Source organism: Astyanax mexicanus, chromosome 2 (genome assembly GCF_023375975.1).
Source record: "Astyanax mexicanus isolate ESR-SI-001 chromosome 2, AstMex3_surface, whole genome shotgun sequence".
Lineage (NCBI taxonomy): Eukaryota > Metazoa > Chordata > Actinopteri > Characiformes > Acestrorhamphidae > Astyanax > Astyanax mexicanus.
The window spans coordinates 5,507,644-5,526,289 of NC_064409.1; the positions used below are offsets into that span (position 1 = coordinate 5,507,644).

At 37.5% G+C, this 18,646-nt stretch overlaps 1 protein-coding gene across 1 annotated transcript; it reads left to right on the forward strand.

The window, feature by feature from the left end:
* Positions 1–873: 873 nt before the first annotated feature.
* Positions 874–18,353, forward strand: ccdc3a (coiled-coil domain containing 3a). The gene is made up of 3 exons (XM_022671813.2): positions 874–2,500; positions 4,781–4,955; positions 16,970–18,353. Exons 1-3 carry the CDS (start codon positions 2,169–2,171, stop codon positions 17,270–17,272), a joined length of 810 nt encoding a protein of 269 aa, XP_022527534.1. The 5' UTR covers positions 874–2,168; the 3' UTR covers positions 17,273–18,353.
* The last annotated feature ends 293 nt before the right edge of the window (positions 18,354–18,646 follow it).

Consider the following 18,646-nt stretch of genomic DNA (forward strand, 5'->3'; position numbering starts at 1 on the left):
TACAAAAAAAACTGAATAATAAATAAATTTAAAAAATCTAAATTTCCAAAGCCTTTCACATAATAACTAGAAAAAGACACAGAAACACAGAGAACTCTTTAACTATTAAAAGTAGAAGTCTTTTCTTTAGAGAAATTCCAGATGAAGACAGAGAGTGTGAGTTTTGTTCAGTTTTTGTTGGATACTGGAGAAAACTGCTACAGGAAGAGTCACGTCTGGCTGACCCACATGGAAACAGATTTAGCCTTTTGCTCAGATTAACATGATTAGACTAAGTTTCAGTTTTGGAAAAATGGTTGAATTTATAGCCTTATATTATATTAAACTCATTATTAATTATATTATATTAAACCTCTCATTATAAATTATTAATTACTTATTATATAATTATATCATACTAAACCACTCATATATAGCATATTGTACTGTTATTAAAAAAACCTCATATTTCCACAAAAGGCATCTTTCCAGGTGGAGAAAAAGAACATTTATTGCGGAAGTAAATGTAACAATATTTTATTTTATTTTATTAAGTCATTTAAGAGCATTTCTATTGGTCTATACATTATCGCCCGTTGTACATATATGTCTTGATGTATATTATATATTTCAATGCATATTTTCATGCTACAGTTTTATCCATGCAGTGCTCTTATAAGTGCACTAGATGGTGCTGTTTAGGTTTGATCTCTATTTTGTTGCTGCAGTAGATCATAGGCCATTCTTCCATTAACAATAATAAAAATTATAAAGAAATAAAGAAAACTTATTTTAATTTACATCTAACTTTAAATATAGTTTTTTTAATTTAATTAATAATACTTTGGTTTAAATTAACATGTTTTGTCCTGGTTGCAGGAACTGGAAAAAATCTTATTATATGTTATATATACATGTTGTATCTCATTATTATCGTTGAATATTTACTATATATTGAACAAAAATGTTCTAATAAAAATTCTCACCCCTCACAGATAATGACTAACATATGATAACTCTAAATCAGTTTTTAAAGTCACAATAAGTTAATTATTTTCTGTTTACATGTACAAGTTTATTACTAAATAAGCCCAGCTAAGATTAAGTCAATGTTTCGTCCTTCAAACTTTATTACAAATATTTTCCTTTTATTATTATTAATTTATTTAAACCTTAACAAAGCACAACGTTTATAATGGTTTAAGGGGTTATTTTTTTATTTAACAGACAGATGTTTATAGCAGCCTAAATAAAGGTTAAGGGGGCTGCTGGGACTTCATCAATGGCAATGTAATGAATGGGAAACTTGAGGACTTTTCTACATTCAGAACTTCTCAGATCTGCTACAGGGGGAGCCGTGCAGTGATTGGCTGGTGAAACTTTTGAGCGCTCTGATTGGTTGAGGTCGTTCTGTGGGACAGATGGGCAGAAGGGGCTGTGGGGGAGATTGCTGTAGATCATTAGAGGAGAGCAGACTGAAGACCTCACTGCTGGAACCTGCTGGAGATGATCATCACTGACTCACTGACTGACTGACTGACTGATATGGATGAACTGAGAGAAAACAGCTCAACTGCAGCAGCAGCAGAGATCTGGGAGCCGGAAAGAGAGAGGGAGTAAAATAGAGAGAAAGAGAGAGGGAGTAACAGAAAGAGACACAGTAAAAGAGAGAGAAAAAAGAGAGAGAGTAAAATACTAGACAGTTATTTATTAGTTTATAAGTGTGTGTGTGTGTGTGTGAGAGAGAGAGAGAGAGAGAGAGAGAGAGAGAGACTGAGACAGAGGGAGTAACAAAGAGAAATATAAGGAAAGGGAGAGATAACTAGTGTGTATGCTTGTGTGTGAGTGTGTGTGTAAGAATATATAAGTGTGTGTTGTGTGAGTGTTTGTGAGTGTGTGTTAGTGTGTGTAAGTATATGTAAGTGTGTGTGTGTGTGTGTGTGTGTGTGTGTGTGTTAGTGTATGTCTCTGCGAGAGTGTAAGAATGTGTGTGTTTGAGTGAGTGTGTGTGTGTGTGTGTGTTACTATATGTTTGTGTATTGGTGTTAGTGTGTGTTTGTTAGTGTGTGAGAGAGTGTGTTGGTATGTCTGTGTGTGAGAGAGTGTGTAAGTGTGTGTGACTGTGTAAGTTTGTTAGTTAGTTTGTGTGTTTTAGTGTGTGTGTGTGTGTGTGTGTGTGTGTGTTAGAGATGTCAGTAGGCGCTGTGCTCGCGCTGCTCTCGTGCTCGGTGGTGTGTGTGTGGGGCTGTCTGCTGCCCGCGGAGTGGAGGCCGCTGAGTGAGGGCTGCCGGGCCGAGCTCGCGCACATCATCCTGTACGCCAGAGTGCTCGCGCTGCACGCGGAGCCGCACGCGCAGCACGGCCTTCTGTACGCGGCGGAGGTGGAGGTGCTGTGCGACCAGGCGTGGGGCAGCATGCTGGAGGTGCCCGCGGGGTCCCGACTCAACGTGTCCGGCCTCGGCTACCTCCACTGCCAGTCCCACACCGTGATGGAGAACTACTCATACATCTTCTTCCTCAGGTGAGAGAAAGAGAGAGAGAGAGAGATTGAGAACTATTCTTACACATTCTACCTCAGGTGAGAGAGTGAGAGAAAGAGAGAACTAGTTTTACACATTCTTCCTCAGGTGAGAGAAAGAGAGAGAGAGAGCGCTAGTCTTAGACATTCTTCCTCAGGTGAGAGAAAGAGAGAGAGAGAGTAATAGAGAACTACTCTTACATCTTCTTGATCAGGTGAGAGAGAGAGAGAGAGAGAGAGAGAGAGCTCTAGTCTTACACATTCAGGCCCGTAGCCAGCATTGTGATGGGGGGGATCTTTTTCCCCCAAAAGTGGACTTCATTTGGCTCTCTACTCCAATGCCCCCTAAATACACCAGCACACTTCAAACCTTTTAATTTAGACATATTTTATTTATTATAAGTTTGTTGTGAATCTGTTGTTGCTGTCCTTATTTGTTCGTCTGTTGCTCCCCACTGTTAACATAAATTTGATATAAATGTAAGTGTTATTTAAACTTCCTACATCTGTGATGTGACTTCATTGTCTGTCTCTGTTGCTCACCTCAGTTGTCTGTTGCTTTGTTCCATTGTCTCTGTTGCTGCCCTCCATTGTCTGTCTCTGATGTTGCTGTCCTTTATTGTCTATCTCTCTACTATTGACATAAATAGATAAGAATTACTTCATGAGGTACACTATCGGTATTGTCATTAAAACTTAAACATGAATTAATAATAATATGAATTGAAGTGTTCTGTCTTATTCAAATCTTCCTACAACTGTGCTGGGACTTCGTTGCCCGCATTCGATCAAATATGGACGTACGAAAAACGCAAATATGAAAATAATATTTCATAACTTTCATAAACTAGGCATATTTCGCCCTAAATGTTTATTTTCTGAAAGGAGATACAGCTAAATAGGCTAGATAACTGAAAAGCTTTAAAATTGCATATTGGGTGTCTATATTGAACCTATAAGTATTCATAAACACAGCCAGATATTAAATATGATATTTTTCTGGCCCGCCGGCAGGCCAGGGCGTGTTAAGAGGTTAACCCCCTTTTTACACCTCTATACTGTATTTTATATATGGCCGAGAGAGAGAGAGAGAGTAATATAGAACTTCTCTTACACATTCTTCCTCCGGTGAGAGAAAGAGAGAGAGAGAGAGAGAGAGCGCTAGTCTTACACATTCTTCCTCAGGTGAGAGAAAGAGAGAGAGAGAGTAATAGAGAACTACTCCTACAGCTTCCTCTGGTGAGTAAGAGAGAGAGATAGAAAGAGAGAGAGATGCAGAACTACTCTTGCACTTTCTCCCTCAGGTGAGAGACAGAGAGAGAGAGGGAGAGAAAGAAAGAGAGAACTACTCCTACAGCTTCCTCTGGTGAGAAAGAGAGGGATAGAAAGAGAGAGAGAGAGATGGAGAACTAATCCTACATATTCTTCCTCAGATGAGAAAGAGAGGGTTAGAGAGAGAGAATAATATAGAACTACTCTTACATATTCTTCCTCAGGTGAGAGAGAGAGAGAGAGAGAGAGAGAACTAGTCTTACATATTCTTCCTCAGAGGAGGGAGAGAGTGAAATGAAGAACTACAACATATACAATATGTACTTCTTCAGAAGAGAGAGGAAGTAACAGAAAGAGGGAGAGAGAGATAGAAAGCAGAATATAAGAGACCTACAAAGGCAGGTGAGGAACAATACAAAGGAAGGGTGGGTTAGTCAGACAAAATATGGGAAAAACAGCAAGAAAAAGGGAGAGAAAGAAAGTGAAAACATAATAGAGTATCTCTACATATCCTAAATCTGATTCAGGTCACTTATTTGCAAAAAGAAATAGAGAGAACCAAATTGGCCATAAAAAACAAAGAGGAACATGTGGAAGAGAAATATGAAAAAACTTAAATTCAAGATGAGAGAGAATAGAGCACTAGTTTTGGGGTCACAGGGTCATATAAACTGTAGATGGATAGAACGGATAGAAAGAGAGTCAAGGGACATGAAGAATGAGATCAGTCCAGACTTAGATATGCTACTGATGTTTCTCACACACACACACACACACACACACACACACACACACACACACACAGGTTCAAAGAATACACCCGAGAGTAAGTTACAACATTTAATATTTATCATACTTACCTTTCAAACAGTTCTTATGCTTTGAAGTCTGACTTTTTTGATGTTTGGGTGTTCCACTGGTGTTTAAATGACCTCTGATCTAAAATACTGCTATTTTTCTCTCTCTCTCTCTCTCTCTCTGTATGTGTGTGTGTGTGTGTTTCACATGCAGGATGGATGACGACTATAACTTCCTCCCTCATGCCATTAACTACCAGGATGCCATCTTCCCCGACACGCAGGAGAACCGTCGCATCTTCTCCAGCCTCTTCCAGTTCTCCAACTGCTCCAGCGGAAACACCTTTCACAGCTTCAGCCCAGAGTGGGAATACCAGGAGGACAGCAGGGTAGGACAGACTCCTCAAACACAACATGTGTATGCATAGCTGACAGTTCACTGCCAAGATAGCAATGAACGTCTGGCTGTTGACATCTGTCTAGGTTGTATTCAGTCAGTGGCGCACCTGCGTTTTCCGTTGGCAAGAGTAATGAACAATCTAACAGAAATGTACCTCAACACACCTCGTTTTGAGACCACCACGCCCATCAGCAAAATATATATTAATGAACACAATCTCTATTTAAGCATGAAAATAGACTGTTGACGGGGTGTAAGATAGAGCTCTGAGTCTTAGAATATACAGCTTTGGAAAATATTAAGACAACACTTCAGTTTCTGAATCAGTTTCTCTGATTTTGCTATTTATAGGTTTATGTTTGAGTAAAATGAACATTGTTTTTTTTTCTATAAACTATGAACAACATTTCTTCCAAATTCCAAATAAAAATATTGTCATTAAGAGCCTTTATTTGCAGAAAAAGAGAAACTGAAATATCAAAAATGATGCAGCACTTTTAGACCTCTAATAATGCAAAACAAAACAAGTTCATATTCAGGTCATTCAAGTTTTAAGAGTTCAGAAATCAGTATTTGGTGGAATAACCCTGGTTTTTAATCACAGTTTTCATGCATCTTGGCATCATGTTCTCCTCCACCAGTCTTACACACTGCTTTTGGATAACTTTATTCCTATACTCCCTCTTACTTCCTCTTGATTATATCCCAGAGGTTTTCAATTAGGTAAAATCAAATGTTTAGACTGCAAATGTACATGTAGCATACATGCAATATGGTGTTTTTACCATGTTTATTAACTCACTTTGCAGCACTAATTGAAAATTCTAGCAGGTCATACTGCTTCACGGACGAAGAATAGAGTCACAAGGCTGATAAGAACCTCTGTATTTTCCCACACTGACATGCTGCGAACACACACTCTCCAAATACACACAGCACTCACTTCTTTTGTGTGCTTTGTATAGAGCGGTCTGTACATCACTGCAGGAGATTGGGGCGCTTGTAGGGTTCACTGGACTCACCACAGTCCAGATTAAAGACCTCCCACCTAGAGGTCCACCTTACACACACACTCACACACACACACAGACAGATAGAGAGAGAAAAAGAGAGAGTCTTTTATGTTTAATAAGAAATACATCTGCATTTTGCAGTCTGATCTCTCAGTGCTGCATCTGTAGCAGCCTGTAACAGTCTACAGTCTATAAGAGTGTGAGGAAGGGATGACGGAGAAAGAGTAGTGAAGGAGAGAGAGAGACAGAAGCAGAGAAGGAAAGATGAAAGACAGAGAGAAAGTGAGAGATCAGCTGGCTGTCTGGACGGCAGGAGGTGAGGGCAGTAAATGAAGCGTTTGATGTGGACGGCTCAGGGCTGAGCAGCTGGAATGTCTGGGGTCTGCAGGGGCCACAGCGCAAACGTGTACACTGCTGTACAGGCCTGGACTATGTGCACAGTGCACACACACACACACACACACACACACACACCACGTAGTTTATGATCGAAGTCAGTTGTCATAATTATAAATTTGGATCATTATATATATACAGTTCTGGAGAAAACCAAGAAGAAGATCGTGGCATAAATGTATCCAAAAGCAGTGTGTAAGACTGGTGGAGGAGAGAACATGATGCTAAGATGCATGAAAAAAACTGTGATTAAAAACCAGGGTTATTCCACCAAATATTGATTTCTGAACTCTTAAAACTTTTTTGAACATGAACTTGTTTTCTTTGCATTATTTGAGGTCTGAAAGTTCTGCATATTTTTTGTTATTTCAGCCATTTCTAATTTTCTGCAAATAAATGCTCTAAATGACAATATTTTTATTTGGAATTTGGGAGAAATGTTGTCTGTAGTTTATAGAATAAAACAACAATGTTCATTTTACTCAAATATATACCTATAAAAAGCAAAATCAGAGAAACTGATTCAGAAACTGAATTAGTCTCTTAATTCTTTGTAATTCTGTAAATTACACTCGTTATTACGAGTCAACAATGATCAACAATACACAGTAACTGTATGCAGTACCAGTCTAAAGTTTGGACACACCTCTTCTCATTTAATGTGTTATACATTTTTTTATGATTTTGTATATTACACATTTAATTTTGAAGACTATGTTAAAGCTATACAGAAAAAAAGGCTGAATTATTTTGTAAACAAAAAATGTTAAACAAACCAGAATATGGTTTATACTCAAGAAGGAAATAAAGAAATTAATCTAATTAACTAAAATATAAAATTTTATTTTTTTATTTCCATTGTATTTATTATTTCCATTGCATTGGGCAAGCATGTGTGTAATACTTTTTTATTTTATATTGACCTTTATATTTCATAAACCATCCCTAAACAGTAAAAAAAAAATCTGGTGACGGAGAACATGATGGCAAGATGCATGAAAACTGTGATTAAAAAACAGGGTTATTCCACCAAATATTGATTTCTGAACTCTTAAAACTTTATGAATATAAACTTGTTTTTTTTTTGCATTATTTAAGGTCTGAAAGCTCTGCATCTTTTTTGTTATTTCAGCCATTTCTAATTTTCTGCAAATAAATGCTCTAAATGACAATATTTTTATTTTTAATTTGAGAGAAATGTTGTCTGTAGTTTATAGAATAAAACAACAATGTTCATTTTACTCAAACATAAACCTATAAATAGCAAAATCAGAGAAACTGATTCAGAAACTGAAGTGATCTCTGAAAGGGTTAAATCTGGCTTTAGATTGCACACTCTCACAAGATCAAAAACCCAGAATATCAAATGCAGGTGACTGACTGTGGCTCTGATGAGATTAGGCCTCTGTATATTCAAATCCATCACACACAGCTGGTTTAGAGCTGGATTATAATACTCTGTGCTGAGAGGTGTTAAAGGAGGATGTTATATGACAGAACTGAGCATCCTAACGTCTCCCGGCTCTAATCCTCCTCAGTTTACATTTCCAAAAAAACACTGCAGTGTCTTCTGGAAGGTTATTTGCAAACAGAGGATCTGATCAATAAGAGCATTGAGCAATAGATGATTTCCCTGCAGTCTGCAGAGCTCCACGGCTTTAAGTGTGTGTTTATGTGTGCAGGCATGTGAGGGTCAGAGGCGCTGACCTGAGGAGATATGAGGTCGTGTTTACAGCTGTTCACCTCTCTAAACAGATGTCTGAGTGTGTGTGTGTGTGTGTGTGTGTGTGAGGGTTCAGCACTGCTGTTGGACAGGCAGGAACCCGATCCTCAGTGTTGCAAACACAGCAACTACAACACAGTTGCTGTATAATGTGCTACATTCACATTACAACCCACATTTCTTAAATCCGATTTTTTGCTCAGATCTGATTTGTCTATCTTGACGGTTCACATTCACAAATGTAAGTGATCTGTATCTGTGGGTAATGTGAACAAATCTGTTCCTGAAACGCCTCCTCACATGCTGCACATTGATACCTGTATAAACGTCTCCTTCACCAACAACAAAAAACCTCATATTAGAGAGATGAGAGACTCTTAGCTTTATAAAGGGAAATGGATGAGGTAGCAGCTCATATGTGGAGCATCTTTTGCTGGAGTGGAGAAACAGTAAACAGCTGGTCTGAAGTACTGAAGCTCAGGTCGAGGAGGTGAAAAAAAGGACAGGTGGTTTGCTTTTGCTGTTTGTGTTGTGGGTACGAGAGAGAAGCACGTAGCGCTAATGCTAATGCGTTAAAGCGTAAAAAAGATGCATGAATTCTGACGCATAAATTGACCGTTCACCTTTATGACGCATTTCCGTGGATCGGATACGTAGAATATAATAGTGACTCTGATTATCTGATTAGAAAAATTGGATTTGGCACGTTCACATAGTCATGAAAAAATCAGATCTGAGACACATTGAGCAAAAAATCAGATTTGAATCACTTTAGCCTGGTAATGTGAACGTAGCCTTATCTCCCACTGTCATAGAAAGCTGTATCTACTGAAGTATTATTTTTACTTCACTACTTATGTACTTAAGTACTAAAATACTGTATCTGTATCTACTGGAGTATTATTTTTACTTCACTACTTATGTACTTAAGTACTAAAATACTGTATCTGTATCTACTGGAGTATTATTTTTACTTCACTACTTAAGTACTTAAGTACTAAAATACTGTACCTGTATCTACTGAAGTAGTATTTTCACTTCACTACTGTACTTAAGTAATTCAGAAATCAATATTGTTATCATCCACCAGTCTTACACACTGCTTTTGGATAACTTGATGCTGCTTTACTCCTGGTGCAAAAATTTAAGCAGTTCAGTTTGGTTTGATGGCTTGTGATCATCCATCTTCCTCTTGATTATATTCTAGAGGTTTTCAATTTGGTAAAATCAAAGAAACTCATAATTTTTAAGTGGTCTCTTATTTTTTTTTACAGAGCTGTAAGTGTGTGCGTGAGAGTGAGTATAACAGTGTGAGTGTGTGTGTGTGTGTGTGTGTGTGTGTGTGTGTGTGTGTGTGTGTCAGGGACAGGTGGGGGTGATTAGCAGTGCTGGGGGAAACAGAGATAATGAGAGTTGTTGTGCAGATGAGAGTTCCTGTGGGAAAAGTCCTGTGTGACGCAGCCTGAGGGAGACTCTCCATCTGCACGGTGCAGAAAACCTATTGGTTCTAAACAATCCTGCTCTCACACCCTCAACCCTCCAACCCCGTCCCTGAGAAACGGACCAGAGCAGAATCCCGTCCTCAGCTTCACACCTGTGAGGAGTTTCTGTCTTCTCTGGGTCCTCTGTGCTGCTTCCTCACACCTCACTAAAATAGACGTGTAGGGTAAATTGCTGTGCTAAATCACCCGCAGGTCTGAGTGTGTGTGTGAGTAAAGGGGTGTGTGTGGTATCCTGGGATGGACTGGAGCCATCTTTGTACAGGGGATGTTCCTGCCTTGTGCCCAGTGATTCCCAGTAGGCTCTAAATTAACCACAACCCTGACCAGAAAGCAGTAAACAAGAAGATGGATGAAATATTAATTATTTTGCAATCCTTTTTATTGATCCACTTAGTATAAAATGTTTAGTATATGTTTAAAGTAAAATGAAAATTGTTGTTTTATTCTATAAACTACGGACAAAATTTCTACCAAATTCCAATTAAAGATATTGTCATTTAGAGCATTTATTTGCAGAAAATGAGAAATGTCTGCAATTACAACAACAACAAAAAAAGATACAGAGCTTTTAGACCTCAAATAATGCAAAGAAAACAAGTTCATATTCATATTCATATAAAGTTTTAAGAGTTCAGAAGCCAATATTTGGTGGAAAAACCCTGGTTTTTAATCACAGTTTTTTTCATGCATCTTGGCATCATGTTTTCCTCCACCAGTCTTACACACTGCTTTTGGATAACTTTATGCTGCTTTACTCCTAGTGCAAAACTTCAAGCAGTTCAGTTTGGTTTGATGGCTTGTGATCATCCATCTTCCTCTTAATTATATTCTAGAGGTTTTCTGTTTGGTAAAATTAAGGAAACGTATCATGAAGAAACACATAAGCTGTCAGCTTGTGGTTTCTGAGGCTGATAACTCTGATGATTATCCTGTACAACAGAGATAACTATTGCTCTTCATTTCCTGGGGCAGTCCTGATGAGTGCCAGTTTCATCATCATAATGCTTTTGATGGTCTTTTTTTGTGTGAGTGCACCTGAGAATACTTTCAAAGTTACCAAAATAGACCTTTACTTAGTTGATGCTCTCAAACACATTAAAAGGCAAAAAATTCAAGTAATTAACTCTTGACGAGTTCAGCACAGCTGTTAACTGAAAGCCTGACATTTCAGGTGAATCTTCCTCATAAAGCTGACTGAGAATTGCAGAAATGTGCAAAACTGATTATGTAAGCGAGAGGAGCTACTTTGAAGAACTTAAAATGTAAAAAAAAATATTCTTGTTTAACACTTTTTGTTCACTTTGTTTTTCTTTATAGTTTGGATGGCGTTAGTATTACTCTACAATGCAGAGCATGTGCATTTCTGAAAGGGCAGTAGATCTTGATTTCATCATCTTATCCTGGTCATAGTTAAGGTTGGTCTGGAACTGCAAACAGCAGAAACCAGTCCATTTTTAGGAGCAATTTAGCATATTCTAAGGGCAATTTAGCACAGTCAAGGGGCAATTCAGGGGCATTTAAGACCCTGTTTATACCTGGTCTTTTTATATGACTAGTATCTGGATTGCATCAGAAGATTTTAACTACACCCTTTTACACTTTGTAGTCAGTGTCTGGTAAAGACATTGAGAAATCTGGTTGACTGATACTTAACAATCAATTATTTATCTGTTCTGCCTCTTCCTGTGTTGTAATAAAGATGTCTGACTTTATAGACATGGGAGGACAAGAGCTTCAGCAGTCTGCACTGATAAGATAACAATTAGCATGTAGTGGAAATCTGGAATACCTGAAAAAAAAACAGGACTGCAGGTCTTAAAAAAAAGGTTTAATTTTAATTTCACAGCCTTTATTGATTATTATGAGCCCTATTTTAGTGATCTATAGGCGAGCCATCAACCACGTGTATAGAGCAGCTTGAGTTTGGGCATGTCAGTGCATCTTTGCTATCGTAACGACTGGAAAAGTATGCCTTACATAGCTCGAAACACGCAAAAGGCGTCTCTTATTTTGGGCGTAATGTGAAATAAACCAATCAGCGAGTCACTTGCAATTTCCTTTAAGACCCAGATGTGCTCTGACTTTGGCGGATTGCTTTTTTAACAGCGCAGAACTTCTGCGCTTCTCAGCAGAGGAAACTGACTTGCTCATTTATGCTGTGAAGGTTTGTGAGCAGGTAATTTACGGGAACAGCAATGTAATTTTATTTTGTATCCTATCTGTTGTTGATCTAAAAGTTGGGTTTGTGCACTGCTGACTGTCCTTGTGTATGTAAAGCACAGGGGTGTACATGTGTTGAGCATGTGTGGCGCACTTGTGTTGCCAAGATAGCAATGAACATTTGACTGCTGACTGTTGTCTAGGTTTAAATCAGTCAGTGGTGCACTTGTATTTTCCATTGTCAAGATAGCAATACACCAGAAATTTACCTACCTGAATACACCTAATTTCCAGAACTGTAACGAGGCAGACGTATATGCGGGTAAGACAGACTTGAATAAATAACAAATAAATCAACAAACAAATAAGGAAATAACGAGAAAATGTATAAACATAAACAAACGGAAAACAACAAGGAACTAAACTAGACAGAGAAATAACTAAACAGGAAAAGGGATATATACAAGGAAATAGAAATAAACAAGAAATAAACAGGGTGAATAAACTAAAGTTAACGTGGCAAGACCGACAGCAAACATAGACTAAAGGGTACTATTTATACTAACAGGTAACAATGAACACGTGGGGAGACAGGTAACGAGGGGCAGAGCTACAAATTACAGACACGTGACGGAAAATTACAGGGGAAACACACTGGGAAACGCAGAAACACAGGGAAACAGAGCGAGGGCGTGACAAGAACACCATGCCCATCAACGTAGAAATAGTTGGCAGGGTGTAAGATAGCAATGAGCATTGTGACACATCTTAGGCAGTACTTTTAAATAGCTTAAAAAAACATTTTTAAAGCTACAGTTTTGATCAGTAAGAGCTTCCTCTACATTTGAGTACCCTGAACATCATTTCCAGCAGAAGAGTTACAGAGCAATAAATGCCTAATAGGATTTGAAATGAAGGGCTGAGCCTTGTACCGTTTGGTTAAATCTCATGTGCATTAGCCTGAGATTAAATCACATGAAAAAGTAATTCTCCCCATGTAGGAATATTATAAGAGGGAAATGAAGACGTTTGTAACTGGTAGCCTGGAGCTCAGAATGTTCTTGAGTTTGCGGTGCTGAAAAAAGACTATAATTTAATATGCACACAAATACAGGTTAGATTGGACGCATAAATTTCATATCCACTAAACACAGCTGCACATTCTTATTCTGTTTTACCTGAACTGAGACAGATCACAGTATTTCCCCATTTTACCACGTTAAAGTGTTTATAAACAGTAATCAACAGCTGAATGATGCAGGAATTTTTTGAGGACAATTCTGTTTATCTTTTTGCCCAGAATAGCCTCAGCCCTTAGTTCTTCATTTTAACCACATGGATTTCATATTTTCCTTTATTTACCAGAAATTCACTTTGATTATATTTTTGTGTGTTTATATATTTCAGTTTCAGTTTCCAGTCTTTCTATCTGCAACCTGTTTGTAAAAACCCTAAAGTTCAGTTAACTCATAAAGTCCAGACCTGATATTGATAAAAAAAATATATATATACAATTAAATGTGTTTAATGAATTAAACAGCTCTTCTTTTTTATCTTTAAGATGGCACATAATCGTCATTATTTTAGGGTTAAAATCCAGATGTAGCATAAATACTACAACAGTTTTATAACTTGTATTTTAAAATGTTGTTTATAGGAATTGTGTATGAACTAGTTATATGAAATGTAAAACATTTTATTAAAGCATTTAAATTGTTAAAATTGTTGAAACAGACATAAATCGTTCCATTTTAAACATTAATTTAATTCAGCAGTTATTTTAAACATGAATTTACTTCAGCAGCGCCGTTTTAAACATTAATTTACCTCAGCAGTGCCATTTTTAACATGAATTTACCTCAGCAGTGCTATTTTAAACATGAATTTACCTCAGCAGTGCCATTTTAAACATAACTTTACCTCAGCAGTGCAATTTTAAAACATGAATTTACCTCAGCAGTGCCATTTTATTTTAAACATGTGTATATTTCAGCAGTGCCACTTTAAAGATGCATTTACTTCAGCAGTGTTAGTCTAAGAAAAATGTACAGGGGTTGTAGACCACAATAGACCACAATAATTTATTTTGTTGAGGTGCACATTGAATTCTGTCGTGAAATCAGCTGTGGTTTTACGTTTTTTGAATACAATCCGGGTCAGCACCCGAACATCTCTTTCAGACAGCTTCTTCTTACAGCATCCACAGTTAATCCTGTTGGATGTGGTTGGTCCTTCTTGGTAGTATGCTGACATTACCCTGGATACCGTGGCTCTTTATACACAATGATTCACCAAGACTTGCTGTCTTTGTCACAGATGCTCCAGCAAGACGTGCACCAACAATTTGTCCTCTTTTGAACTCTGGTATGTCACCCATAATGTTATAGTGTGCATTGCAATATTTTTGAGCAGAACTGTACTCTTACCCTGCTAATTGAACCTTCACACTCTTCACGCTCTTACTGGTGCAATGTGCAATTAATAAAGATTGGCCACCAGGCTGCTCCAATTTTGCCATGAAACCTCCCACACTAAAATGACAGGTGTTTTTAAAAAATTCTAACTTTAGTGAAAACAATGCAGTATAATTAAAAAACGAAACTGTCATTGTTACAAATTATTAGATTATTTTACCGAAAGTGACTTTTTTAACATTTTCGCCTAAAATATTTTGATTGCCAAATGTAAGGTGCATCTCTAGAGATTATTTAACAGCTTCCACAGCACAGTATACTGGTGTGTGTCCCTTCTGTGTCTCACCTTGTGGGTCTGGCTGGATTTGCGTTGTTTCCTGTGTTGTAATCTGCAGCTCTTCCTCTCCGTCTGTCCACCGGTCTGGTCCTGTACTGCGGCCGAGGATGAGTCAGCCATGTTTTTATCACAGCCTGGACCACTGAGCATAACAGGCTGCGTTTGGCTTTTGAAGTGGACCGGCAAATAGTGGGTCGCCAAAAAACCACACACACACACACACACACACACACACACACACTGTTTTATTACGCAAAGAGAATAGAACTGATTTAACACTGATTGAGTGTCCCTGTATTAAAAGCAGGGGCAGTTGGTGAGGGAACACACGCAGGTATCTGGACCATCTGTCCGGACTGTGTGTGTGTGTATATTTATTTATGTTGTCAGTCTGTGACGTCTATCTGAGTGTTGTTCACATAAGGCACCTGCGTGTGTTACTGAACTGCACACTCTAGCAGAGGGGGGTGTTTTTTTCGGGTGTTTTTACAGCAGTGGTTGTGGTTGTTATGTTTAGGCTGTGGTAGGAGATCAGTCCAGCAGGTGGTCTTTTCAGTCCTGTCCTCTTTTTCTCCCTCGTTCTCGCTCCTCTCACCTCTCCTGCTTCTGTGTTTCATTCAGCCGAAGATTTTCTGTGTGTTTAGTTTTGTTGCCGTGTTTGATTCACTTCTGTGAAACATATCTCTTATTGACGGTTATTGTACAACAGCGTTTTAGGGCCACTCTTAAAAAATGAAAGAAAAAAAAACAGCTGACTTCTAGAATAAACTCATTTTGTTTAGAGAAAAAAGATGTACGGTATGGCATTCAGAGAATATTATCATAATATTTTGAAAATAAAGTTATAATATTGTGAGAAAAAAGTTGTAATATTTCAAGAACAAAATCGTGACATTACGAGACTAAAGTTGTAATATTTCAAGAGTAAAGTTGTAATATTATGAGAATAAAGTTATAATAATACGAGAATAAAGTTGTAATATTACAAGGATAAAGTTGTAATATTACAAGGATAAAGTTGTAATATTACAAGGATAAAGTTGTAATATTACAAGGATAAAGTTGTAGTATTACAAGGATAAAGTTGTAATATTACAAGGATAAAGTTGTAATATTACAAGGATAAAGTTGTAATATTACAAGGATAAAGTTGTAATATTACAAGGATAAAGTTGTAATAGGAAAAGTCGTAATATTACGAGAATAAAGTTTAAATATAACGTGAATAAAGTTGTAATATTTCAAGAAAAAACTCATTATATTACAAGAATAAATTTGTAAAATTTTGAAAATAAAGTTGTAGTATTTCGAGAAAAAAGTAGTAATATTGGCAGAATAAAGCTGTAATATTACGAGGTGAAATTGGAATATTACGAGAATAAAGTTGTAATATTTTAAGAAAAAAGCGGTAATATTTCAAAAACAAAATCGTGACATTACGAGACTAAAGAGACGAAAGTAAAGTTGGAATATTATGAGAATAAAGTTATAATAATACGAGAATAAAGTTGTAGTATTAAGAGAATAAAGTTAAAATATTACAAGGATAAAATTGTAGTGTTACAAGAATAAAGTTGTAATATTACAAGAATAAAGTTGTGATATTTCAAAAACAAAAAGTAATATTACAAGAATAAAGTTGTAATATTTTAAGGATAAAGTTGTGAGCTCTGAGTGGTCCAAATGAGGGGGTTGGGTAATTGGCCTTGTAAAAATTGGCGGAAAAATTAGAAATAAAATTATTAAGAGTTGTAACATTTTTAAAAAAGAAAGTCGTATCATTACAAAAATCAAGTTTGTATATTACAATAATACAGTTGTAATATTTCAAGAACAAAGTTGTAATATTACAAGAATAAAGTTGGTATATTATGAGAATATTGTTGTATTATAACCAGAATAAAGTCATAATATTTAGAGAATAAAGTCATAATATTTAGAGAATGGAAGTCAGAATATCACATGAACCAAGTGTGTATATCATGAGAAAGTTGCAATATTTCAAGAACGTTGTAATAATTCAAGAGTAAAGTTGTAATATTATGAGAATAAAGTTGTAATATTACGAGAATAAAGTTGTAATATTATGAGAATAAAGTTGTAATATTATGAGAGTCCTGGCAAGTCTCCAAAACATTCTACACTAATGCATGCTTAGGATAAGGTAGCTTTGGGTTAAAGACAACACAAAGATGGTAGGTAACGGAGAGGCCACACCCAATATGCAAATATATGGTGCAAGGAGCCTATAGGGAAGCTGTATGAACCAACACTTTTTAAAGTGTTTATTGTTCTCATGACCACCTCATTCTGAAGCTGTGTAGAGGCCCACAGAAGAAAAGCAGTAGTGAAGAGGAAGTAATGGGGCTGATAGAAGCTTAAGGGATGATGATGCTCCACCATATCATCTGACCTGCATTCCCCTCATCTCTCTCTCTCTATTTTTCTGTCCCTCCAGTTGCTGTGCTCGTCTGTGCAGCAGGTGCTGTTTGAGGAGGAGGAGCGTGTGGGCCGGCTGCAGGAACACGTTGCGGCTCTGCAGCAGAAGAACGAGCAGCTGAAGGCTCGCGTGGGGAAGCTGAAGCGTGCGCTGAGGAGAGCGCGCCGGAGCGGCCGCCGAAAACAGCAGCAGAAGCAGCAGCAGCGGCATGAGCGCCTCGAGCTCCAGCAGCACCACAGCTCCACACACACACCCTCAGCTCATCACTTCAACCACATCGCCCCCCCACACAAACCCTCACACCACTCACACGGGCTGTGAGAACATCCACACACATGTACGGACAAGACTCAGACTCCTGCAGACTGCTGGGCAGTCTCTTATACTGATGTACACGTGATGCTTTAACTGATGGAAGACCGAAAATCAGTCATATTCATATCTACAGGGGTTGGACAATGAAACTGAAACACCTGTCATCATTTTAGTGTGGGAGGTTTCATGGCTAAATTGGAGCAGCCTGGTGGCCAATCTTCATTAATTGCACATTATTGCACCAGTAAGAGCGTGAAGAGTGTGAAGGTTCAATTAGCAGGGTAAAAGCACAGTTTTACTGCTCAAAATATTGCAATGCACACTATAACATTATGGGTGACATACCAGAGTTCAAATAAGGACAAATTGTTGGTGCACGTCTTGCTGGAGCATCTGTGACCAAGACAGCAAGTCTTTGTGATGCATCAAGAGCCACAGTATCCAGAGTAATGTCAGCATACCACCAAGAAGGACCAACCACATCCAACGGGATTAACTGTGGACGCTGTAAGAGGAAGCTGTCTGAAAGGGATGTTCGGGTGCTAACCCGGATTGTATCCAAAAAACATAAAACCACGGCTGATCAAATCACAGCAGAATTCAATGTGCACCAAAACTCTCCTGTTTCCACCAGAACTGTCCGTCACCACAATAAATTATTGTGGTCTAAAACCAGGTGTTTCAGTTTTTATTGTCCAACCCCTGTATATCCATATCCATGCTATGCAAAGTTCATAGCAGACATGTGGTGAGTCATAAGATTGCCTGCTTGATTGTAAGGAGCATACACTGACCTGGTGTATGCTTAAGGTCAAGGGATAGCAGTATGTCCATTTGTCAATGTACATATTCTTAATGTACATTATGTAAATACTTCATACAACATCTCAAAGCTGAAGCTGTGTAGTTTAATTAAACCAGTCTTTTAATAGTATTCGTAATAATGTGTTTATAATAGACACATTTATAGATTATAGATAGATAAACACACTGAGGGCAGTACTACCTAAACATGTTCTGGAGAATGTAAATAAATGACTATATGCATTTTTTATCCTTGTATTTTTCAAATAAATATCTATAATGCACATCAGATAATTTTGTCATCATTGTCTGCTCTGATCAATTTATGAGTATTTTGGCTCGAGTGCCAGTCAAAAAATAGCTTTGTCAGTTTATTCAAAGTAACTTTTGAGTTTTTGTTAAGCAATGGATAAGAAAAGAAAAAATAAATAAAAGTTAAAAATGGTCAAAAACTCAAAGTTTTAAAGTGAAGATTCAGAGTTTTGGCTGTTGCAAAGTGTCTCGAGCCCCCTGCCTTATCTGCCCGGAAAATCATCTGAAATCATGTTAACTGAATAGCTGTCGTTCAGCTATTTT

What these genes read in the sequence shown, in the direction of transcription:
- ccdc3a (XM_022671813.2), top strand. Translation starts at nt 2,169, where the DNA reads ATGTCAGTAGGCGCTGTGCTCGCGCTGCTCTCGTGCTCGGTGGTGTGT. An exon ending in TCATACATCTTCTTCCTCAG is followed by an intron (nt 2,501 to 4,780) that starts GTGAGAGAAAGA and finishes TTTCACATGCAG; the next exon opens with GATGGATGACGACTATAACT. An exon ending in AATACCAGGAGGACAGCAGG is followed by an intron (nt 4,956 to 16,969) that starts GTAGGACAGACT and finishes CTGTCCCTCCAG; the next exon opens with TTGCTGTGCTCGTCTGTGCA.